Below are 17,650 nucleotides of genomic sequence, written 5' to 3' on the forward strand. Positions count from 1 at the left end.
GAAAAAAGTAAACATTTGAAAATTTTCAAATGCAGAAAATCAGAAAGAATGGCTATTTATTCTGAATATATATGCGACCATCTCCACGAAACAACTATCAACATTGTACATGTTTGCTAAATTAATATTACATGGCAGATTTGTAGAAAAATGGGGGCTGGAGAGATGGTTCAACAGAGTCCAGGTTTGATTTCTAATACCCAATTTGTGGCTCACAACTATCAGGCAATTTGAAGTCTTCTGGCCTCTGCAAGCACCACACATGTAAGGCAAAACTCCTATACATATAAAAATAATAAATAAAAGAAAAACTGCACTTAATTCTCTTCTTTCTCCACCTTCTTGCAATGACCTTTCTGCTCCAAATCAAGTCAGTGTGAAGGAAAGAAGGAGAAAAGAATAGCAAAGCAGAGAAACCACAAGGTAAGGATGCCTCCTGTAGCCAACTAAACAAGAGTAAGATTTCCCTTTAATAAAGGTATTTTGATTTTCGGTATGTAATTTGAGTTCTAGAGTCCTAAAATATAATATGGCTTTTTCTCTCTTTCCTTCCTTCCTTCCTTCCTTCCTTCCTTCCTTCCTTCCTTCCTTCCTTCCTTCCTTCCTTTTCTCTCCCTCTCTCTTCTTTCTTTCTTTCTTTCTTTCTTTCTTTCTTTCTTTCTTTCTTTCTTTCTTTCTTTCTTTCTTTCTTTAGTTTTACCTAAGTGTTTTGCTTTTTCTTAAGGACTTCATTTAGTATCATGTTCCTTACTCTGTCTTTCTAGAAGAATCCTAACTATATAAATATGTTTAGACTTTTACAAATCATAGCTAGAATAAATGCCTTGAACCTTCTGCTGGGTATTTAAATATATATGCTCACAAACTAATGTTCCACTCTACTCATTTATAGTTTTATGCTACGCGTTCAAAAACAGTTCTCAATAAACAAGACACATCTGGACATACAAGTTTAAATGACTGATGACAAAGGATGAAATAAATCTGCTTTTTCTTAATTTTCAATTGTGTGTGACCAATTCTTTCACATACACCAGTAAGTCTACACCAAGGCTGCCATGTGATACGAATCATTACTTTTTAGGTATGACTTGACCTAAAGGAAGAAACATGATTAAGTCTGCTGGCACTCACCTCGCACTGGTTATTGAGCTTGGCAGATGTGATATCTAATTGCTGATACTGCTCCTTCAGCTTTGAAAATTCAGCTTCTAATCTTGTTTGTTCCAATTTAGAATTATTTAGAACACTTTTCAAATTTTTATGGTCCGTTTGTAAAATTTCAGTTTCTTTTAAAAGCTGACTGTATGTATGATTTAACCTACAATTAGAAATCATTAAGAATATTAAGAATATTTTAATAGTTTTCACAATGTGAAAATTCTGTTAATATCACCCAGACATATTTAGAGAATATAAATTTTGCCAGTCTCTGATCAATAATCAGCTTTTCTATTTAATTAAAAAATTAATTTAATTAAAAGGAAAAAGAAAAAAAACAACCAAATAAATTATAATTTCATGGTGTGGTGGTTTGAATAGGCTTGTTCTAGAGTGGCAATATTAGGAGGTGTGGCCTTGTTGGAGTGGGTGTGTCACTGTGGCAGTCGGCTTTGAGACCCTCTTCCTAGCTGCCGGGAAGACAGTCTGCTCCTGGCTTCCTTTTGATGAAGATACAGAATTCTCCAGCTGCCATGCTCCTGCCTTGATAATGGACTGAACCTCTGAACCGTAAGCCAGCTCCAATTAAATGTTATCCTTTGTAAGAGTTGCCTTCGTTATGATGTCTCTTCATAGCAATGGAAACCCTAACTAAGACACATGGAATTTCACATTCTAAATTAAATATAAACAAGGATCAGATTAAGTGAATCGATCAACCCAGTATTAAGTACTACACCAATGTGCTGGCTAAAACTTGAGAAACATGGGCATCAGCCAAATTATACATATGTAGCTTTTGCAGCTGTTGTAAATGATTATTTATGTAAGCTCCACTTACCACTTGGTAAAAAATCAAACTATAGTTATTCCCTTTCTTCTCAGAATTTACTTTCAAAACAAGGGTTACCTGATCTTCAAGGACAGAGACTGACATATTTTTTTATTTTAAACCAGAGAGAAAATAGTACATCATAGGCCACATGCATTCCCTGTAGCATGCTACTTTCCCCCCACCCCACTAAATTCAAAATACTGATTTTTTTTTTTAGTTTAGGAGCTGTCATGTCACAGATAGTTGGCTGGATCTGGCCGATTAAACTGAATGTAATCTGCCAAGTTTATCTTATATCCTTAAGATTAAGAGCCCAGAAAAGGAACACAGTAAACACAACAAATTCTTATCTAGGTGGTCTTTGTTACAATACCTAATATAGTTCATTCAATTCCTTCCTCAAAGAATTCAACTCAACTTACAAAAAACGCTAAGCAACCAAATTTTTTTTTTTCAATCAAGAACAGTGAAAAAAAGGAAAACCCCTCACATATTTGGCAAATGTACTACCAATAGGTAAAACTCCATGAACAAAAGCATTATCACTCACACAGCTACCTATATCAACACCTATGACAATTAACAAAAACTCTCATTGTTTACTTCCCAAGGAATGGGTATCAGAGAGAGACAGTGAATAGAGACTACTCATTTATCAGAAATGCTAAAATGAGTTAGTGAGATGGCTGTCAGTAAAGTGAGCCAATCAATGACCTGGTTTTGACTTGAGAGATCCTGCTTCAGTAAGTTAGATGGAAGAGTATTAAAGTATGATTTTCAGTATCAATTTTGGACCTCCACATGCACTCTCACATATGTGTCTCACTCATGCAAACATGCACATCACATGCGCATACAACATGCATACAACACACACACTCACTAAAATGAAAAAAAAAAAAAGAAGTACAGGATAAGACATTCAATGTCTACCTCTTATTTCCATGCTCACACACATTTGCACACAAACACGTAAATGCCTATATCTCCACATACACACCCAAACCAAAAACCTCCTAAAACACAAGTGTTAAAATAAGTTCTCTATTTTAAAAAATACTGTCCTTTAAAACAAGAGTGCCAAAGTAATGCAGTGAACAGAAGAGGCCAGACAACACAGTCTAAGAAAGAAACTTTGGTATTTTCTGTGATTAAACATGCAATTTAGTATTCAGTCTTCAGATAAAACCATATGTACACGTGTGCACATATGTGTAAACAGCTCTTGCTTTTTACTTTAGTAAGTTTTACTTACTGAAGCTTTTTCTTGTCATAGGAAACAGACATTAATAAATAAATGCTGAGCAAGAACAGACAGAGACACAGAAAACACTTTACTTGAGATCATTCCAAGCTTGGGATATTATTTTGGTCAAACTCATTGTTACTGGATTTTTTTCTTCATTTTGAACAAGTTGTACGTCTTGAGACTCCATAGAAATGTACAGTTTGATGCCTGGGAAGCCCAACTGAAGTCCATGAACTATTCCAGCTATTTTTAAAATGCCAGCAACAGTCAGCTACAAGATGAGACCTTTATAGTAAATATTTTCACCGAAGTTTGGTATGTAATAAAATAACCCTTCCTTTCTGTTCTATAACTTGTCACAATGTAATCTTCAAGTGCTTGTGCTGTCCATGCAGCATCCTCTTTATAAACCACAGTGTATTTCAGCACTGTATTGTGCTAACTGAATTCAACATCTTCACAACACAGTATCTAGTTATAATAACTTTAGAAAACTAAATTCAAAGCTGCAGAGTATCAAGATGAAGATGGCTCTAGTGATTTAGAGCCTTTTAGAAAAGAAAAAGGCAAGATAATGAAAAAGTTGAGTTGTGTACATGTGCACCTGTACACACAAACATGCACACAAACATGAACACTGGGCCGAGAAGACGGCCTAGTCAGTGAAATGTCTACTCCTAAAGAACAAAACAGCGTAAAAATAATTCCCTGCTAAGTCTAAATTGTAGATGCTATTAAACACACACACACACACACACACACACACACACACACCCTCTCTCCCTCTAGAGATAAGGCATGAAAAGTAAATACATGACTTCGCGTCATTACCTGTCATTCTCACCGCAAAGCTTCTTGTACTCTGCAGCAACCATTTCGTGGTTTTTGCTTTCAAGCAGCATTTTTTCCTGTTCCATTTTGATCATTTTTTCCAAATCTTCCAATTGTCCTTTCTGTTTTAATAACTGATTGTAACTGGGAGAGGGAAGGAGTTAGGTATTTGATTTATAATAGTTCTAATAAAGAAAATGTTTTAGAAAAGAAAGAAATGAATAATTTCTTAACAAATATCACATGTAAATGTATATAAATTCCTTTCATAAATTATCTCTTAGATGGGTCTAATATATAAAATTTATTATTCTACCCCCAAAAAATTTGTTTTAAATTAACACAGTAAGATAAAAGTTACCGGTCTTCAAGGTCTTTATGTTCCACTTCAAGATTTTTGTGGGCGGACTTTAGAGTGCCATGTTTAGAGATCAGAGATTCATACTCTGAAGCTTGCCGTTCATGAAGAAGTTCCAGCTTTTCATGATCTTTTATCAGAGCATCATAAAGAGATTTCAAGTCTTCTCGTTCTTTCATTATAGATTCATTTTCATTTTCTAAGGAAGACTGCTGGATTAGAAGCTGTGCATTCTGGTTCATAAGTGAAGTACTTTGTGAATTAAGGGTAGAATTTTCAACCTGTAAGAATGTGTCTATTATTAACAGGCTTAGGAAAAAGTTGCCAGAGATAGTGGTGTATACCTTTAATCCCAGCATTTAAAAAGAAGAGGCAGGCATGTATCTAGGAATTCACAGTGAGCTGGTGAGAGTGAGAGGCAGAGACAGTTCACGCCTGTGGTGGCACAGTGTGGAAGCCAGAGGACACTGCAGGGTTCACTTCCGTGCTTGTACTGTATGTACAGACTGCAAGGACTCAATCCCAGTCACCAGGCTTAGCAGCAAACATCCTTGACTGCTGACTGGCATCTTGCTAGCCCTATTTCATTATTATTTTTAAACAGGGTCTCTTCCCAGCCTAGAACTTACCATTAGGCAAGGCTGGCTAGTAAGTGAGCTGCAGGGATTCACCTGTCTGCTTCTCAGTGTTGGACCCACAGGCATTTGCCACCATGACTGGCTTCTTCTGTGACCTTATTGAACTCAGGTCCTTCTGCTTGGTATTGACTGAACTAGTTATCTCTCCAATCCACCTGTTGTTCTTTTTAACAAGAAGTTATAATGTTAACTTGAATAAACTCTAATTAAATCACTGCAGATATATTCATAATAAAATAGTTGGATTTTAGCTTCCCAAATAATTAAGGTTACCTATTAACTATTTTTAGACCTGAAAAACTATTTTTGGAAGATCTCTCTGGAGTCTAAATTAGCATTTACTTTGCCACTTGGAAAAAAAAAAAAACTTTAAAAGGAGAAATCGGTTTCTTTTCTTCTACCTGGATTGTTTTGTGTAAACTGTACTGCCATTGCTAAGTTGAAGATGGATGCCTCGGATTGCATCAAATGATTTCAGCAAAATCTAAAGGCAAAATTTCTATGTTGTATGTAGCAGGATAATTTCCTGCTACTGCTACATTATATTCACAATGGAGCTCCATGATACGGCAGTAGAAGAGGAGGTGGAGCTGGGAGAAGGAAAGAGGAAAGGGAGGGGAGAAAAAGAGGAAGGGGAGGAGAGGAAGGAGGCTATCAGCCATGGAGAACCACGGACAGGTAGAAAGCTGTCCTGAGTAGCAACTTCTATCAAAAGGTTAGATATTGGGTAACAACTCTAATTGTGTAGGCATATTGTTAATTGAGCATTTCTAAATATATAAATCCTTTAGATAATCATTAAGCTTTAGGAGTCTCATTTCTACCAGGTACTGCGAGGATGGCAGATATTGTCTGGGGTTCAGCCAAGCTTTGTGGATGCTGTGTGGTGGATTGGCAGAGCCATCCCCTACGCTGGTGTCTGGTGGGTGCCAGGGCCTGCGCATCTAACTTGCTAGAGCCCCCCTGTCAGAGCCAAGGAGCAGCGAGAACATGATGACTGCCTGGGAATATCACTGCTACAGCTGTATGCATTTCTTTCCCTCTCTCTTTTAAAAATTTAATTAATTTATTTTTAATATTCCACTCACTGCCCCCTTCCTGGTCACCCTTTTCCATTATCCTTCCCCCAAATCTCCCTTTCCCTTCTCTGAGCGGGTGTCCTCCCTCAGGTATCCTCCCACCCTGGCACTTCAAGTCTCTGCAAGACCTAGCGCTTCCTCTCCCACTAAGGCCAGACACGGCAGCCCAGCTAGAAGAAAGTATCCCTCATACAGGCAATGGCTTTGGGATAGGCCCCAAAAGTCAGTTCAAGACCCACATGAAGACCAAGCATATGCATTTTTATAATTAAACTTCTAAGAATGTTTTAAGAATGAAATAAGAAATATTGTGTTATAGTTAACACAAGGGGTCAACTTATTGAAAGGATAAAGAAATTCAAAACTAAATATAAGATCTTCACTTATACTGGAGTGAATTTAATAATTTATATAGGCTTTGACATTTAAAAATGTTCACATTAAGAGTGTGACATAGAAGCAAATGAAAATATTTCAATCTATCTTCCATTATTAAATTCTGAGGAACTAAGGAACAATGTTTACCTGTCTAGCCTCCCTTACTATAACAGTATATAATTAAGTATATAGTGAAAGTGTTTGGTACAACCTGAAGTTTGGCATTCTGTGTCTGAAGAGTGGTGTTCTGCTCCTGTAACGACACTGTCTGCCTCTGCAGTGCAAGAATCTGAGCCTGCAAATTATTATTTTGTGTTTCAAGTTGCTTCAGTTGAGTTTTCAGTGCTTGCTTCTCCGCTTGCAGCGTAGCATTCTTAAAACAAGAAAAGAATACCACACTTATTAAAAATAAACATTAAGATATTTTTTAACAGATGATGATATTTAATAAAATGATCTTAAACAATTTAAAAAAAGAAAGTCTTCCCCCTCAATCACAAGTTGTAAATATTTAATACATTATAAAAGACTGAATACTGCTATAACCTTAAAATGCTATTGTGCCTGTGTTCTGTCTGCTTTATAATGTCCTGAAATAAATCACTTTCTCTGCTGAGGGTGCAGATTAGTGGCAGAATGCTTTCCTAGGTTGTATCAATTAAAAAGATGTACCTTTTCAGTGTATACATAGGTGAATGGTGATTCTGGGTACAGGAGGAAAAATATGTACTTTCATAAAACCATATGAAAGAGAAGAAAAATTAAACAAATAATTTTAGCCATCTATTAGAAAACATAGTCTAGCCAGGCAGTGGTGGCGCACGCCTTTAATCCCAAGTGGTGGTGCACTTAGGAGGCAGAGGCAGGCGTATTCCTGAGTTCGAGGCCAGCCTGGTTTACAGAGTGAGTTCCAGGACAGCCAGGACTACACCACAGAGAAACCCTGTCTCGAGAAACCAAAAAAAAAAAAAAAAAAAAAAAACCCAAAAAAAAAATATAGTCTATAGGAGACCTAACAGATATTACATTTTTTTTGTTGTTTGTTTGTTTGCTTTTGTTTTTCATGGTATAAAACTAAGACTCTATTTCAACTATAAATGGGTGAATTACTACATCAGTCATGGGCATTAAAATGTGAGGTATATTTAAGATTTTTTTTTAAGATTTACATATTTAAGATTACTTATAACTTAAACTTCCTAAAATCTAAATTTATACTAAAAAGTATAACTAAATAATAGAAATAAAACTTCAATATACAAATTAACTCTAATTGGGGAGGGTGTCACACTTTCTTTTTTTTTTTTTTTTTTTTTTTTGGTTTTTCGAGACAGGGTTTCTCTGTGTAGCCCTGGCTGTCCTGGCTCACTCTATAGACCAGGCTGGCCTCGAACTCAGAAATCTACCTGCCTCTGCCTCCCAAGTGCTGGGATTAAAGGCGTGTGCCACCACTGCCCAGCGGGGTCACACTTTCTATGTAGTATTGACTAAATAGAAAAAATGATACAAACGAATCACAATATTTTGTTGTATCTTTAATAGAAGACAAAGATACCTTTATTTTTATATTATATAAACAATACCTCAATGTATAAAACAGAGATTATGATTTGAACCCAGAAAAATCAAAGCTGAGGAAGCAAGCTGTAGTAACAGCCTAAAGCACCGGAAATTGGAAGACACAACAGGAGGAAGGACTGTGAGTTTCAAGTCAGTTTGAGATACAAGTGGAGAACTTGTCTCAAACAACAACCAAAATATCAACTAATAAACACACACAGAAGCTAAGACAGAAATTAATACTGTATTCTTTTTAAAAATCATCTGTTGAAAGCATGAAAAAAAGATGGAATACTGTCCTGTTTAAACACACACACACACACACACACACACACACACACACACACACAAACACACACTGTTTTGATACAGGGTATCATATAGTCCAGACTTGGTCTTGAACTTATCATGTAGCCAAGCCATTCAGATACACTGTAATGGTTAAAACTGAATGCCAAGTTGACAGGATCTAGACTGTCTATGAGATAAAACATTGGTCATGTCCATGAGGGAATTGTAGAATGGGTTAACTGATATGTGTAGAACCATGACATGGACTGGTATAGACTGAATAAAGATGAGAAGATGTCCTGGGCAACACTATTTCTGTGCTTTCTGACTTGCAGATGCAATATGAGCAGTGCCCAAGGCTCCTTTGTCATGATTTCCCTGCCTTAATGGACTGTATCCTTGAACTATGAACCTATCTTTCTTTCCCTTGTAAGTTGCTTCACACAGGTGTCTTTGTAACTAATAAAGAATATTGTTATGAAGAACTGAAACTGTTGTGATAATCTGGCCATATAGTCCTCAGGCCGTTGGAATCAGAATCCAAGAATATTATGAAGAGTCTGGAATTTGAAAAGTGCTAGGATGACATAAGCAAGGGCCAATCTGGTTAGATTTTGGAAGAACAAAGCCCCCCCCCCCAGGGGGGGGTAGCTATGGAGAACTAGGATAGAGGCCATTTGCACTGTATTGTGGTACACAACATGGTTATATTCCGCCCATGTACTGAGACACTGAACTTAAAAGTCATGGACTTTGGTGTAGGAAATCTCACAAGATAGCAATCACACTGTGTCACGGTTATTGCTCACTGATTTTCTTCTGTCTACAGTGAGAAAGAAAAATAAGCAGAACAAAAAGATACAAAAAAGGGGCTGACAACAAGGAGAGGGTGTAAAGTTATAGTCAAGACAAGATCCGACATGACAGCTATAATTATTAAAGAGACTGGCACCATTAAAAAGAAGCCTTGTACTCTTTAATAGGACATCAAAGGTGACCCAGGTACCAGACTCTACTCATCAGACTCCATTTTGTGAAAACTGGTGATGATCTCAAAGGAGAGAGCTTACACTGTGAATACCACTGAAGGGGTTCCCTGGTAAACACAACCAAGGAAGGAAGTCTTCCCCAAGTCAGTCTGGAAGGTACACAAAGGCTAAATAAGCCTATGGGTTACACCTTAAGCTGACACAAGAACTTGATAGTATGTCCACATGGTACTGGTTTTGCAGACATGATGGGTGGGAGTGTTGATTAAGTTTGTGATTGACTTACAAAAAAGTAAGGAGCAAAGCATCCTAAATCTAGATCTGTCTTTTTTATGTGATAAACTAGACAAGAAAGTATAAAATTATCAAAGATAAATATAACCAACCGTTCTTTATTTTTGAAGAATTTTGTTCCTACTAAAAATTTTTATACTTACATTTCTTTCTACTTCAATTAACCTGTCTTTAACTTTCAGGAGCTCTCTAGTCGCTTCTTGACTTTCTCGGCCCCACTTGTCGTCTTCCCCAGAGACTGGAAGGGAACTCTGCACCATCCTTTCCTCATCTTGTCTCTGTTTGAGAGCTTCATAATTTTTTTTCACCTAAAATTGTTTAAAATATTTTAATGGAAAGAAAACAAACCACCTAGATTTCTCTATTTCTCAGTTTCTTTGGGTCTGTATTGGCCCAGTGAATATGATAGACACTGTAATTTAAATGGGATAAATGTGTGATGACCATTAATGTGATCAAAAGCTCTTTGAAATGCAAATTTGGGAGCTGGAGAGAAAGGTCAGTCTACTCTGCTGCTGTTTATAATAAGAATGGACCTAAGCAGCCTTTTAAGGAATCTGAACAGATTCTTGGGTTACATGCACATAGAGAAACATTACATCAAATCCCATTCATATGAACAATTAATGCCTAATAATAAAATATGATCAAGGATAAACAATAAAAGATAATAAAGTAAACAACAACAAAGAAAATGATTTTCAATAAAGATTAACCTGACACTGATGTACTACTACTTAGTATTAACAACTAGTTTTAGAGCAACCTTGAACTTATTTAGAAATCCCTATATAAAGAGCAAATAAATATTTGGCATATGTTAACATTAGCTTTAAAACATTCCTAAACTAAAGTTGGGTATCTTTCAGAATCTTTTTAAGAATAATGTATTACCTAGAATTAACTAAGTTAATAAAATATGACTTGTTCATTTCGCTCATGATTCGCATATATCATTAGTGTAATTTATATTGTAATAAGTAATTCAAGAATATCTTCTATAGGAAGTTTTTAGGTCTGAGTTGATTTTTTTTGTTTATTGTTTTGAGACAACGTCTCATGTACCCCCAGGCTACCCTTTAACTCCTTAGTCAAGAAAAACCTTTCCACAGCCTGTTAGGTGCTAAGACTACCCAGTTACCACACTGGACCTCAAACTGACTTAAAGTGGGTTGCAATAACACCAGGAAAGACTGACTAATACATAGACTTGAAACATTACTAATATGAAAAACCTGATCATCTTCTAACATCAAAACTGCCAAATTTAACACCTCTCTGTATTCAGATTTTTTTAGACTTTTATGATTAAAAAAAATCTATGAATGAATACTTTGTGTACCATGTGTGTGCAATGCATGCAGAGGACAGAAGAGGGTATAGGATCCCTGGAACTGGAATTATGAACAGTTGTGAGTCACCATGTGGATACTGGGAATTGACTCCAGGGTCTCTCAAAGAGCATCCAGGATTCTTAAGTACCAAGCCATTTCCTTAGCCCCTAAATATATTATTTTTACACATCTGTGTGTGTCCCTGAGCATTTGAGTACAGGTACCTGCAAAGGCCAGAGGCTTCAGATCACCTGGAGCTGAAGTTATAACTTCAGTTATAAACTGTTCATTTCTCTTGTCCCTCTGTAATTTAAACTCCATTTTTATACTTGACTTTCTAGTTTACTTTAGATATTCATAGTATATTTAAAAAATTAACACTATAGTTTATATCAATGGTAGAAATGATTAAATTAGTTTGTGTACAAAACTTAAGAGAGCCTTTAGTTCAGCAGTAAATTAGCATCGCTGTTAGTGAGTTACAAAATGGCAACAGCAAAAGGCAAAAGAAAAAAACAGCCAAGATGGAACGTTGGCCAGTGCTCTAACAGTGTTCTGGGATACGTGTATGTTTTCATACAGTCTTTTTACTATGCTCACAAAGGCTTTGGTTACATGCACTATTAAGGAGAGCTGACACGGAAGAATGTTAGGTCTGGCATGTACTATTCTGTGGTTGTTTGGCAAGAAGAGTTCAACTACGTTTAATAACAAGGGTGGAAAATGATAACCCAAAATAGGGGAGCTGGAAATAAAATTCAAGGCTTCTGGTTTTTAGTTTCTTCAAGTGTACCTTTAGCTTACATATCACTAATAAAAATCCTCATATTCTCACAGGAAATAAAATTTGAGTCAGAATAGTCACTACAACAAAGCAATGTAAAGTCAATTTAAAATTTAAAATCCATTAAGTTTTTGACTGTGGGATGGCAACTCCATCCCTCCACTTGATGCCCTGTCTATCTACTGGAGGTGGTGGGTGGTGGTGGACTCTACAAATTCCCTCTCCTCACTGTTGAGCATTTCATCTAAGGTCCCTCCCTTTGAGTCCTGGGTCCTACCACCTCCCAGGTCTCTGGTACATTCTGGAGGGTCTCCCCACCTCCTATCCCCCAAGGTTACCTGCTTCCATTCTTTCTGCTGTCCCTCAGGGCTTCACTCCTGTCCCCCTAACTCCCAATGGCCAGAAGCCAGGGACCTATGTGGTTGAATTAGGTAAAGGTAGGAAGAAGCCGAGGAGGAAGATGACCAGCAATCTCAACTAACCTGGACGTCCAGACCTCGCAGACACAGAGCCCACCAATCAGGTACAATACAGTAATTTTACTGTAAATTCAGATTTTTAGAGATTATAAAAGATAATGTAATCTTTTAGAATGGAAGTATAGTCTATTTATAGTTACTAATATATTGATTAGAAGAGATTTTTGATCTTTTGTTTGTTTTGTTTTTTTTGTTTTTCGAGACAGGGTTTCTCTGTGTAGCCCTGGCTGTCCTGGAGCTTGCTCTGTAGACCAGGCTGGCCTCAAACTCAGAAATCCGCCTGCCTCTGCCTCCCAAGTGCTGGGATTAAAGGTGTGCGCCACCACCGCCCAGCTTGATCTATATTTTTTTTTAAAGAAAAAGTATATGTAATATAAGTTATATAATAATATAACTTATAAATAATTATATAACTTATCAATATGATTAGAGCATTTCTATTACTCTGGAAGGATTACTGCTTACAAGACATCATTGTTTTGCTTTTTTCACTAAAATTTAGTTTTGCATGCTCTAAAACTTCATATAAATGAAATCACACAGCATAATCTTTTTATGTTACATTTTTCTGAGCATATTTTTACTAATACGTTAAATGAATCAGTAACTTTTCTCTTGTCTACTTTTGAACTATCTTGTAGTATATGGATATACCACAATCTCCTTATTCAATTACCAGCTGAGGATCCCTGGGCTATTTCTAATTTTTAATCTTTGTGTACAAATTTTAATTTTTATTAATAATTTTAATTAAAACTATATGTGTAAAGATGTTTGTGTACACAGTCTTTTGGAGACCAGAAGTATATTCCTCAAGTGCTCTCTCTTTAAAAACACAGACATGGGGCTGGAGAAATGACTCAGTAGTTAAGAGTAGCTTGCTGTTCTTTCAGAGGATCCAAGATCACTTACCATCACCCAGGATGAGTCACTAACAACCAAATGCCTGTAATTCCAGTTCCAGGGGTTTCAACACCCTCTTCTGGTCTCCTCAGGGACCAGTTAAGGCAACCCCCCTCTACTGACACCCATACACAAACATGAAGTTAAATTTAAAAAGTAATTAAAAAAAAATCAGACAATGTGATTAAGTTTGTTTCATTCCAGGGATGTGTGAATAGTCTGGCACACACAAGTCAAACAAATAAATCAAGTAATGCAACACCCAAACACACTGAGACACAACTTACTGCATCCCCTCAAAAGATTCAGAAAAGTTTAACATGTAATGATAAAAGCCTTGAAGAAATTAGGATACAAACACATACCTCAACATAATATATGCTATGTGCAACAAACCTATAACCAACATTCTACTACCCAGGGAGAAACTGACCCTGTTCCCTCTAGCCCTGGAATGGAGCGAGACTGTCTTCCCACATCTAGACCTGATGTCTTACTACAGCGGTCAGGCAAGGTAAAGTAACAGAAAAGAACAAACCGAAAAACACATCATACTATCTGTATTTTTGATAATATGATCCTATCCGGAAAAGACTTTAGAGGTTCCATCAAAAACACTAGACATGACTGAAACTTTTATCGAAGTAGCCAGATATAAATTCATCATCCAAAAATCAATAGTTTTTCTGAATACTGATGAACCTACTGAAAAACTAGGAAAACATTCCCATTTACAATAGCTCAAAGAAAAAGAGAGAAATAAATCTAAGAAGCTAAAGACCTTTATAAAGAAACCTTTACATAAGAGACAAGATGAGGAATCTAACAGATGGAAAGATCTCCCATATTTAAATTATCAAAATTAATATTTTGAAAATGACTATAATAAAAATTTTGTAATCAGCTAATTAATTTATGAATCTAATTTGCATTATGTTTGGGATTATATTGAGTTAACAGATTCATTTGTGACCTGCTTGTTTATTTATTTTAGTAATGGTGATTGAATCTAGATTTGTTCATGCTGGACAAGTGTTAAACTACTGAATTATATCCAAACCTGAGATCTGTCATATTAACAATATAAAACATTTCAGTTGATGATATGATATTCCTTTTCATTTACTAAGTAAGAAATTCTATTTCATTAATGCAGTTCTTTAAAGTACTTTATGGTATTTTACAGTATTATAAATGGTATTTTTCTTTTAAACTAATTTTTCATTGTTAATATATACAAATATGATTTTTACATATTGATCTATAACCTATTACACTTGATAAAACAAGCTTTAAAGTTTTCTATAAATTCTTTAGAATTTCTGCCAAAACAATCAAGTCAAAATTCAGTAAAAATATCTGTATTTTATATTTTCCAATCTGTATTTCTGGGGCTGAAGAAATGTCTCTGTGGTTAAGAGCATTTACTGCTCTTCTTATATGTGAAATTTATATGAAATCCTTTGTAATTGTGGACAGGTCGTTCTCCATGTCACTGTGTCAATATAGTTTCAACATAGTTTGAAGCTTTTGTCAGACACAAGAACATTTAATCTTTCTTTATCATGAAGCTAGAATGATTCTTTTTATCATTTTTAGCTGATAAGTTCTTGCTATAAAACTATTTAGTAGCAATTTTTTGATTAGTGTCACAATACTACATTGTATATATAATAATGTCACCTTCCTTGAAGGCGGCATTTTAGTAGGTGTTGCTTTTCCACTGAATACAGTCATCTCTACTTTAGAATGAGAATGTTTAGATTTTTTTTTTTTACTAAATATAATTATTTACATGATTTGGTTTAAAATGTCCCCTTTACTATTTATTTTTCTATTTGTCTAATATGTCCTCTGTTCTGTTTTTCTGCCTTCCTGTGGATGATTTAAATTAAAATTCTCTTTTATACTTCTATGTCACAGCTTAGCCTTTATATTATTCATTTTTAATTTTCAGAAATCTATTTTCAAATTATATGCATCTTTGAATATACACTATTCAAAGCCTAGAAAAGTACAGTTCCATTTGAATTCATGTATACAGGAGTAAGCCAGTTTATAGAAGTTATGCAAAGTGGCTGAAGTTAAAGACAACAATGGAATCTGGTATCTCTAATATTTAGATTTAAACTACACAAACTAACCCACACTCAAACCTGCTTATTTTTCTGGCTGAATAGCTTCATGAAGGTATCATTATTACTAACATTGTCTAACACAGTACAAAATTCAGGACATAAGGTGACTAACTACTTAAACTAACTATGAAGAACTTTCAACCGGTGTTTATGTTCCATGGCAAAATCGGTGACAAATGTCAGTAAAGGTGCTGTAGGTAAGTGGCAAACAAACGTCTTCTCTTTTTGCAGTAGAAACTCAAATTTGATTAACCATCTCTCTAGTCTAGAAACATAATAGAATAGTGTATTATTATACAATAATGTTTATGGAGGAAAAAAGACTGATGATTGGAAGACTATATCTGTAATAGAAAAACTACCTAATAGAAAGCAGAATCAATGCATTTGTGTACAGGCAGCAGCTATTATAATCAGTATGCACACTTTGGGAAATTTAAATTTATGTCTTTGAAGTTATATGACTTAATGACTATTATGAAGCACCAAGTCTCAAGACCACGGCAGCTCCCTTCTACTCCAGTGAGAATCTGACATTTTTTCTTGAACCATAACCTGGTAAGAATATGTCTCATAGACTACTGAGATGGTTCAGTAGTTCAAAGTGTTTGCTGCCAAGCAGGATGACCTGAGTTTGATCCCTAGGACCAATATATAGAAAAGAGAGACTTCTCAAGTTGTCCTTTGACCTCCACAGGCATCTGTGATATGTCTCCATTGTGTGTGTGTGTGTGTGTGTCTGTGTATACAAATACAAATTAAATGAAATAAATTTAAAGACTCAATCTCACACAATTATATGGAGAGACAGAATACTGCCTAGCTATCTACTTTTATTTCCTAGGTTATTTTAGATAGAATAGTTTTAAATGTGGCCTACAACAATCTCCTCTACCTGTATGGATGTGTCTACAATCCTTCTGCCTAGGGAAGAAGTAGGATGGTCAGCTCAAGGGCACCCTTGGCTGCCCAGTGCTACAAGAGAGCCTGTCTAGAAAAGAGAAGGAATAAAGAAAACGACAAGTGCTTGGGCAAGGAGGAGCCTGAAGAGTAAACAGAATGAGGCTCGTCACTTACCAACCTCACAAGTAGGCAAACCCTTTATATTCCAATCCACTCAGTGAGTGAAAGCAGGGCCTAACTTGACTGAGTAACTCCAAACCTCACAGATTTGGAGATGCAGAGAACACCTTCCATGAGCAGATCAGCGGCTTTATCAGCATACTCATGACTCTTCTCTCAACATTGTCTTCACAGTCCTATCTTTACAAATTAAAATTTACCTGGTGGGTCAACAGGAAAAATGCACCAGAGTAAAGGTATCCATTGCTATCTTAAAAACTGATGAGGTTTTTTTTTTTTTTTTTAAACAAAATAAGGTCACTTCTTGTCCATCTTACTTCTATAATCCTTCACATGTCCCTATCTATAAGAGGAACTATTATGTACTTGAAAACAATTGAGAAAATTGTAACACTCCCCTGTGACAAACATCTATATACTACCAGATACATGAAACAGAATAAAATACTAACAAATACACGCAAGCTTGTATTTTCTCTTTTTCTGTCCAAGTATTTATAAAACTTTACAAAGAAAAAACTTACTGCTTTAAGTTCGTGGCGCAATTGCTGATTGTAATTTGTAGACTCTTCTAACCGAGCTTCTAAAGCAGCAATTTTTTCTTCTTTTATTTCAAGGGACTTCTTAAGAGTGGATTCTAATTTTGATTCCAAAAGTTTGTACCTACTATCCAAATATAAGAATAATATAGTTTGTCACTAGATATCAAAACATTTTGGAGACAATTTATTTAATACACTCATGTATTAAATAAGATCTAAAACCATTCATGTTTAAGATGAAAATTATCTTCCTCTTAGTGGTGGTCACAGAACAAAAACTAGTAAGTAAAGAGAACTCTAAATTACTGTTAAGACTGCCAAAAGAACAATTAATGGTTAAAAAGATAAGCTGAATAGATAAACCCCAAATACTTCTAGCTTTATAAGACTAAACCAGAAAAAAGATAATGGCTCCATTATATTACACACATGTCTGTGGTACTAATATTTATGCATTTTAATGTAATGGTCTATATGATCAGTTGAGACTTAAAACTTAATATAAGCTGGCACAGTGACATACACCTTTTATCCCAACACTTGGAAGGCACTGGCATTCTTTACCTACACAGAGAGTTCGGGGCCAGTCAGGGCTATATAATGAGGCACTGTCTAAAACAAAACACCTCAATAGCTTAAGGTTTTTTTGTTTTTTTTTTTTTTTTTTTTTTTAAACAATAAAAAAGACAATACTATACTCGTGACACAGGCTGGTAGAGTCAGA

At 35.6% G+C, this 17,650-nt stretch overlaps 1 protein-coding gene across 7 annotated transcripts in view; it reads right to left on the minus strand.

The window, feature by feature from the left end:
- Positions 1 to 17,650, minus strand: part of Ccdc88a (coiled-coil and HOOK domain protein 88A) — a 124,038-nt gene that overhangs the window by 23,735 nt on the left and 82,653 nt on the right. For 5 of the 7 annotated variants that reach the window (XM_034508554.2, XM_034508553.2, XM_076937971.1 and 2 more), the window contains exons 17-22: positions 16,909 to 17,050; positions 9,807 to 9,971; positions 6,741 to 6,902; positions 4,438 to 4,715; positions 4,077 to 4,220; positions 1,135 to 1,321 (exon numbers count right to left, since the gene is read on the minus strand). In XM_034508554.2, the coding sequence (XP_034364445.1) occupies positions 1,135 to 1,321; positions 4,077 to 4,220; positions 4,438 to 4,715; positions 6,741 to 6,902; positions 9,807 to 9,971; positions 16,909 to 17,050 (1,078 nt within the window). The remainder of the gene's footprint in view (positions 1 to 1,134; positions 1,322 to 4,076; positions 4,221 to 4,437; positions 4,716 to 6,740; positions 6,903 to 9,806; positions 9,972 to 16,908; positions 17,051 to 17,650) is intronic. The other 2 variants (XM_076937972.1, XM_076937970.1) reach the window with 1 other exon arrangement.

The sequence above is a fragment of the Arvicanthis niloticus genome, chromosome 7 (assembly GCF_011762505.2).
Source record: "Arvicanthis niloticus isolate mArvNil1 chromosome 7, mArvNil1.pat.X, whole genome shotgun sequence".
NCBI classification, from domain to species: Eukaryota; Metazoa; Chordata; class Mammalia; order Rodentia; family Muridae; genus Arvicanthis; species Arvicanthis niloticus.